Source organism: Falco naumanni, chromosome 6, assembly GCF_017639655.2.
Source record: "Falco naumanni isolate bFalNau1 chromosome 6, bFalNau1.pat, whole genome shotgun sequence".
In the NCBI taxonomy this organism is placed as follows: Eukaryota; Metazoa; Chordata; class Aves; order Falconiformes; family Falconidae; genus Falco; species Falco naumanni.
The window spans coordinates 77,575,820-77,584,367 of record NC_054059.1 but is presented as its reverse complement, the minus strand read 5'-3'; the positions used below and the strand labels follow the sequence as shown (position 1 = coordinate 77,584,367).

Sequence of the window (8,548 nt, the reverse complement as noted above, 5' to 3'; positions counted from 1 at the left end):
CCTCCTCACCCAGAGGGATGGGGAGAAGAATGGGAAAGGAATGTAAAGCTCAAGGGGGAGATCAGAACAATTTAATAGGTAAAGCAAAAGCCACACACGCAAGCAAAGCAAAGCAAGGGATTCATTCACCACTTCCCATGGGCAGGCTGGTGCTCGGCCATCCCCGGGGAAGCCGGGCTCCATCACACATAACTGTTACTCATACAGACGAACACCATAATGCCAAATGTCCCCCCTTCCTCCTCCTTCCCCCAGCTTATATACTCAGCATGACACCCCATGGTATGGAATACCTCTTTGGCTAGCTTGGGTCACCTGTCCTGGCTGTGTCCCTTCCCCATTTCAGTGCCCCTCCAGCCCTCTCCCTAGCAGGGCCCAGGAAACCCAGAAGTCCTTGATTTAGCATCAACATCACCCAGCAACAGCTAAAAACATCAGCGTCCTGTCAACATTGTTCTCACATCAGAGCCAAAACGCAGCACTGCACCAACTGCTAAGAAGAAAATTAACTCCATCCCAGCTGAAACCAGGACAATTACAAAGCCCAAAGTACGACGTGAACGGTAAGCGCCGGTGGGAATCTTACACCAGGAAGAGCCCTAAGGGCCCCATCCGTTGTTTCACTGGAGTTGGGAAGAGGACCTTCACCCCTCACCATCCTCTGCCTGGAGAGCTGCTCACAGAACAGCTGGAGCAAAGGGTGGTCTGAGAAAAAATCCTGCTTCTCAGCCAGGTTAAGAGGCGCAGTCCGTAAGGGCAAAAGTTGAGACGACAGAATCTCTGTATCGGCAGCTCTGATATCAAGAAGCATGAATTGAGGAATGAAACTTAACAGAGCCAACGGCTGGGAGTCGGAGCAGGACGTTCAGCCGGGAACCACTTAATAAAGCGAAAGCTTACATTGGAATAGCTGGCACGAAGGGGATTAGATCAGCTGAAGATTTCCTAATTCTCAAACTCATACGTTTCCCCGAGATGTTTAACTGCCTAAATTTTACTTTTAAAAACACTGTCCTAAACGCTTCTGCACGTCGTATCCAGTCTGAACGCTCTTGTCAGAGGTCACATCCAGACAGAAGCCGAGGGCTTGGCCCAGGCAGCACTGGTGAAGATGTTGCAGCTTGTGCTGTGAGCACAGGACAGCCAGATCCTGTTTTACCTGAAACTATGAATTTACTGACTTCAACGTACATTCTAAGCTGCAGCTCTGCAGCTGCTTCTCCAGCGTCCTCTCACTCGGTGCCTCTTTCTCTTCGATTTCACTTTTTTTTTTTCCCCCTTCCATCTTTTCTACCTAGACATCAAGATATGAGTTAAGTGTGCCATCTTCTTTTGTAGCTCCTACCATGACAGAAGCCCTGACCCTCACCAGCGACCTGAAGATGCCACCCTCTCTCAAATAACTTGTTCAAAAAGGAAAGTAAAAGCAAAGGCTTCGTACGTGCCTGGAACCAGCCGGTAGAGCCCAACATCAGCACCGTCCGCACCGCACCAAGCACAGCCTGCGCGCGAGCTGGAGCGCTTTCCTTCCCAAGGTTGTCTAAACCGAAGCGTTACGTCCCTTCCAAGTAGGAAGGTCCCCATCAAACATTAGCTTGATGTTGAAACCGAGATCTTGATGCAGTTTCAAAATTTTTTCTCTCACTCCTCCTTCCTCCTCTTTTGCCACTACAGGTGTTGCTGGCTTGAGACTCAGATATCAGCAGGAAGGCTGTTTTGGTATAAGTATTTATAATAATAATTACTTTTTTTTTTACTACAGGCATCCAAACTGGAAAGCAGAACAGAACGCCCCTCAGCTCAGGCTCTCTCACAAAAACAAGGTTTGATTTTACAGTCTAGTTAAGCCAAGCTTGAACGGCTTTTGGCTACCGAAAATAACACCACTTTTTCCATATTATTTTTTTTTCTCCCAGCCTTCCTTACGCCCCACACTGGCTCACCCCCAGGCATTCCTAATGCTCCTTTTAACTGCTGCTAGCTCACAGATCAGCCCAGGGCAGTGACAACACTACCCAAAGTCTCACGCCGAGGAGCAGAGAACAGCAATGCCTTACGCAGGCGCTGGGTCCCACCGCTCCCCAGGAGGGGCAAGCTGCTTTTGTGTTTCACTGATGCTGGGGGGGTGGGGAAGTTCCACATCTTCCCCCCTCACCTGCCCCTGGTTATAACACCTGCCCCTTCGTGCCAACTCCAGCTCTCTAGAGCCTTCTGGAGGCCAACTCAACTCTCCCAAGACAGACAGAAAAAACTAAAAAAAAAAAAACCAACAAGTTAACCTTGTTTTATTGACTTACTTGTCCCATGGCAGGGCACCACGGCTAGCACACAGGAGGGGAGGCAGGACCAGCATCCCTCTCCCCCTCAGCAGCAACCGGCTGGCTCAGCTGAGCATGGAGCTACCACCTAGGAATCCACCTCACGCTCACTTCAAAACCAACTTGCTGGACAGGAGGAAAGGTGGCACCAAAGCCAAGAGAAAGGTGTTCTGCAGAAGCGGCGCTCACCACGCAACCAGCAGACAACTAACTTGGTGGTAATTTTCTAACCCTCTTTTTACCACAATGGCCAGGTCACCAGAAGGTGAGGGTTATTTGACACAAGTATGGCAGAAAACATATCTATTTGCTACTTCCAGACCCTTTGTAATTTAAAAAAAAAAAACAAAATCAACAACCAAAAAAAACCACAAAAAAAATCTTTGATTAAAAACATCTGCTGCATAGAGACTTGAAATCCAACAGGTCGCTCTTCCTGCACGCAGAGCAACAACACGCTGCTGTGCTGCAAGAAATCAAGTCAAATCAAAAGGGTATTTTGCACCCATTCAGACAGCCTCTTGGAGGGCTGTACAGAGAGAACATCTGTGGACCGACGTTATTCCCAGTTTTTAAGCCTGATTACTAGCAAATCTTAATATAGCTACTGGATGTGGAGTTGTAAATAAAGTGTGTGGTCTAACAAAAGATGGAACCCTGACATTTGTGCTCATTCTGCAATCACAGCTTATTATACTAGACTATTTTTTCAGCAGTTTCTATTAATTTGAAATCATTCTGTACAGGAACAAGCCTCTTGCTAGAGTGTTCTATAACAAGTTATTGCTATGAAATCATTCATTGTATGTCAGGTGGAAAGAGGACCCAGGTGCTGGATGCATGCCTGCAACTGAGGACCACACAAATTTTATGGACCATCTATGTTCAATATGCATCTAAGTACGGCAAAGTAGACACTAGTATTTGTATACAAAAATATAACATTTTGAAATAATTAAGGTTGTGCAGCAACACCCCAGACAGGAACTGGACAATGCTCTATAGGACCCATGTTAAACAAGACCCCAGCCCTTACCCCAAGCGGATCACAGCCTTTTAATCTCTCCAAATATTCACCCTCCTTTCCAAACGCACGCAGGCATCTTCTTGAAAATTCAAGATTTAAAATACGTTTTTGTTAGTCCACAAAGAGGAAAGACTAACTATTCCCTTACAAAGAGGTTAAAATTTATCTGGTTTTACGCAGTGACAGGCAAGCAGAGTAAAACCAGGCACAGAAACTGGCTAAAAAGCATGGCCTGAAAATTAATGACTCTGAATAAGAACATTTTTTTTTTTTTTCATATATATACACTTGGGTATAAGGCAATGGAAACAATGGAGTTCTGGTCAGAAGTAGCGCAAAATTTGCTGGATGGTTCATTCCAGCAGAACACACTTACACTAAGGAGTTTACTGAGAACAGTAGAAGATGTAAGAGACTCTAGACAGAGACGTAAGAGAGAATTCTACATTTAGCATTAGGTTACATTAAAGGCCACCGCCAGAAGCCTGTTGCAATTGTCTTTTAGTATCTCCGATCAGCTCACAGGTGTCAAAGGGCATTTAAGGCAGAGAATCCTCCCCTGAGTTCTCAGACGTAATCTGCAAATGCAAGGCTGTTTCTTTTGCTCATTGCAGTTTGACAGGGCCTTTTGATTTTCGGCAACCATAAATATTAAATTTAGATCTATTTCCTTCATTCAACTTGAGACTTTTTGGAAGGTGCCAACTAGCTGCTGATTTCTGGCATGGAGGGCAAGTAAGTCTGTACCCAAACACTCTCCTTTCCTGCAGCCTGACAGGTAAAAACCTTCCTGTCAGTACAATTAAAAGAGTGGAGTTGTTTAAACCTTTCCTATAAACGCTTCTGCAGGCTGTGCCAGCTGATCGAGTCCTTGGGGCTAACTAGCACAGCCGAGTTTCTTAGACCAGGACCAGAGATCCTAGTCCTGGATGCAACAAAGAAAGAACGATGTGCCCAAAGAACTGAGTTGAAGCTGGACAAAGCATCATAGATGAGATTTTTTTTTATTTATTTATTTCATTCTCCAGCTTCCCATTTACCCTCCCAGAGCAAATCATACAGTCCCCTAACCCATGTGGCTTGCAGCCCAGCTCTGCCAAGGTGATGCTGTGATGGAGCACCATGCCCTGACTGCAGCCCCACGTTAACTCTGACAGCAGTAGGAGAACCTCACACTTCCACAGCTGTCCATCACCTACCAGAGGGTTTGTTCCCTCCCCAGCTGTGCTAGTGCAAGTTCATTTGCGAGCTCTGTAAGCTACACTTGTGACATGTTTGTGTCCCCCCGCTAAAAAGCCTTTCATTTAAAAAGTGTCCTTTTTTGTTTTAAACATGAAGTATCCAATCATTGATGAATCGGATCTACCTTCAGGTGCACCACAAATATCTGAATTACTCCCCTACACAACAGAGAGCAAGCAGAAAGACCACAGGAGCAGATGAGGACAGGTACCCCCCACCCGCTGTGAGAGCTGCTGCTGCGGCCACCCTGCAGGAGGTCCTGCCATGCCTGGCACGGAGACGTCCCTGGCAGCAAAGAGAGGGACCAGTGGAAGTCTTGAGAAGATAAGGCCAAATGGGGCAGGACGGCCAGTGCCTTAACAATATATTTTCAGGCGACTACAGTCACTCCTCAATGTGAAGCACCCTGAACTCCCTGCTCAATGTAAAGCAGCTTCTGTGATAAGACAATTTCCTCAACGCTATCATATTGGTTTAAATACAAACACATTCTCTTTTCATAAATGCAAATATAAACCCACATATACACACTTTAAGAACAGGAATGACCAAGTGAACCAAAGCATTTGGAAACTACTTCAATCTACAAGCTCCAGGCAGACTTCTTGGGTTTACTCAGTTATATTAACCATCACACATTTATCTATAAAGCATTCTTCTTTATTTAAGTTAAACAATTTTTCAAGGATGGTTTCCATCTATAAAATGAACAAAGTACAAGCTCTGTACAGCAGACTTTTCAAACCAACTGAAAAAACAGTTTCCAAACTATGTTTTGAAAATCTGCAAAACAAACATTATCACCATTCTTGCTCTGAAGACAGTAAGAAGAGTTCTCAGGAGACTCCATCGCAATTTGCTTCAAGGGCTCTTAACTTACCTTTCAAATGGGCAAATTTCTTCAACATTAAAAACCCCTAAAATCACAGTAAGTAACTTTGGCACACTGTCATGTAAACATAACAAAAGGATACCACTTCTTGTCCATTCTCTCAAAGAAAAGTGACATACAGCTCCTATATTAAAACCCCTATGCACAGCATCCATGGGGAATTAGTGAAAATATTCCTATTTTATGACAGCAGTTGAGATTAGACTTAAGAGGTGGAATATGGATTTTTTTACTAGCAATTCTGATTTAGATGTAAGTGGCAGGTCAATATTCAGAGTTGCAACTGCTGATTTCAGTTAGTACTACCCTTGCTATGATTGAAGTTGCAAATGGAAACACCTCCACGGTAGAAGCTAAGTGGTTGGGGTTGCTGGTTTTTTTTCTTTTCAAGTCTGTTTTTCAAAACCTCGAACAATTTATTTGCTACTGAGCCCATGTTTCAGCGTTTATTTTTCCAGAACATGAAGAAATCTACTGCTATGTTTATGAATCGTGTTCTTCAAGTTCTCAGCTAGGTTAAAAGGCTACAGATAGGGAGAAACTAAAAGCTGAAAAACAGTTTATCCACCGTATAGCCTCTAAAACAGGCAAGTTTTGGAGAAAGTGGATTGTGAAGAAGCAAAAAGTATTATTCATTAAACAAAAAGATGATGGATGGAAGAAGCTGGATTTAACGTTCCCATCCAAAAGGTACACAGGTACTTGCAAGTCAACTTCAGACACACAAGGTATTTATGGGCACAGACTAGCACAGTTAAAGCCACCTTGCCCAGGAAAGTACCACCCCTGCACCTCCTGTATAGGTGCAGCCAAAGAAAATGGGGGGTGGGGTCGGGAATAAGTTGGGAACTACTCTACTTCCAGGAACAAAGAAAGAGGGGAACTGTACCAGCATACTACAGTACAGCAGATGTTTTTCATCTCCTTATATCAACCATTATATTTCTCTGAGATCCATCACCTTACTTCCCGGCACCTCATGTCTTCACGAATTTTTGTCAGTGCTGACTTGCTTACTAGTACTTATTTACCTTTGCTTCTCAGTTTAAAAGCTCATTGAAGCATTTGCTTTTCATAAAAAAAAGGATATAGTCTATGCAAACATAAGAAAGGACAGGTCAAAGTTGGGGTTAACTTTGACATTATTATTTTAATATAAAAATGACATCAGCTGGACTGAAGCTGCAAAAACCGCACAGGTTCTATGGTTAAAAACACATAGGATCTGCTGGTATCCAGGCTGATTCCCAGAGCCAAGCCTGAATCCATTCAAAAGCTCCATTTACAGAAACAAAACAGAAGAAAATTCCCCAGTAGTAGGTCTATAAATTAAGCAAGTGCAATTCAGAGATATTACATAGCTGCTCATCATTGCAAATTAAAATTCAGATCTTGTGCTGTCAACAGTGACGTTACTATTCTATCTTATTTCTACAACTCAAAAGGGGAGCTTGAGAGAAAGAAATTTCTCATTAGGGCCCAGAATAAAACTGTGCTGAACCCACATGGCTGCATGAAAGATCTGCACTGTTTATATAATTTTTTTTTTAACAAAGGAAGAAGTATTGTAAAGACGAAGTACTACAGAAATGATCAACACAAATATCAAGTACAAGTTTAACGTTATCCAGAGCACGTGTAATGAATTTCCAAGTAGGAATAAACAATCCGAGCAATCATCTGTGCCAATGCATTGGCTTATTTTGCTATTTTCTTTCTCCTCCTGAGTTTCGTGATCTCCAGTGAGGGCGAAATGTTAAGAAGTAGATCCAGTTTGCAAAGCAAAAGCATCCAGTGTTAGCACGGACATCACACTCAGCAGCACAAAATCTGCACCTTCATGAAGTTTCACTCTCATAGCATTCCAATCTGATTTCTGGTTATACGTATGTCAATCACTTTGTTGATAATTATAGGATGATGAAAACTGATATAAATCATTGGGAGCTGACAATATATATACTTTTTAATATTTATATTTAGAGTCCATCATAGAAAAGTTCATATTCAAATTACCAAGTACACACAGGAGAAAAAAAAACCCTTCAAAATGACACTTCTGTTTCTGGAAACGACAAACCATGATTTCTATGCAAGTGGAGTTTTAAAATGACCTTTTCCTAGTAATTTTCCCCACCCTCCCTCCCACACCCTGTTCCCCACAGGTGTTTCTTCAGATCCTTTTTTTAAATCATACATCAGTTGTTCCTAGAGTTAATTATCTGCTGTGCACGTACGTAACTGAAGACAGAAAGGAATCATTGAAGTCTTCACACCAAGAAGGAATTCTGCTGCAGTCATATCCAGTGACATCTTTGCAGTGCTCCAAGTCCCCTGGATCCCTGGTGTCTGCTTCAGCACTCTCCTACTTTCAGATAAAGGTGGAATACTGAGGTATATAAGTTCCGTGGAAAGTTTTAAGAAATACATCAGTAATTCAATCAAAACTTTGCCCAACGTCTATGAATCAAAACAGCGTTTTGCTCGTAAGTCCTTCTCTACTGCTGCAGATTAAGTGTGAATTTCCACTGTTGTGACAAAGAAGGACTGCAGATCTCAACGGTGAGACCACCATTTTTGGCATTTCGGCTGTCTAGACAGAGGTTGCTGCCAACGTGCCTCAGTTTAGAATTGCTTTCAATTTGTTCCCATTTCTGGAAGAGAAAATACAGTTATTGAGTTATTGAGTGGAAAAAGCAGGAAAGAGATGAGCCCTACATCCTGTCCTTTGAAGTCTTCATAAGCTTCCCTGGCTCGTGCTTGGGAAAGCTGTGAAAACTGCAACAACAGTATGTAGTTTAGATGAACCTTGGAAAAGGGTAAGTTATGGCAAGCCTTGCCAAAACAACTGTTCATTCAGCTAATACACTGCAATAGATAGAGAAAACACCAAGTCATTTTCCTGTACTTTCACATGTCTCAAATACAGTCACACCACATTCCCTGTGTGAAACCTTTGGCCTGAAGGGAAAAATAAAAATCAGAGCCACATAACACCGCAGCTCTGAACATAGAGAAGTAAGAAGCACAATCACCAAAGACAACTTTACAGAAATCTGTTAAGACACC

General features: G+C 42.9%; 1 protein-coding gene across 1 annotated transcript in view; it reads right to left on the bottom strand.

Moving 5' to 3' along the window:
* Nucleotides 1–5,231: 5,231 nt before the first annotated feature.
* The window catches only part of GALNT2 (polypeptide N-acetylgalactosaminyltransferase 2), a 98,876-nt gene continuing 95,559 nt past the window's right edge, over nt 5,232–8,548 (bottom strand). Inside the window, exon 16 of the mRNA XM_040597969.1 lies at nt 5,232–8,133. Coding sequence (XP_040453903.1) covers nt 7,978–8,133 — 156 coding nt within the window. The 3' untranslated portion in view covers nt 5,232–7,977. The remainder of the gene's footprint in view (nt 8,134–8,548) is intronic.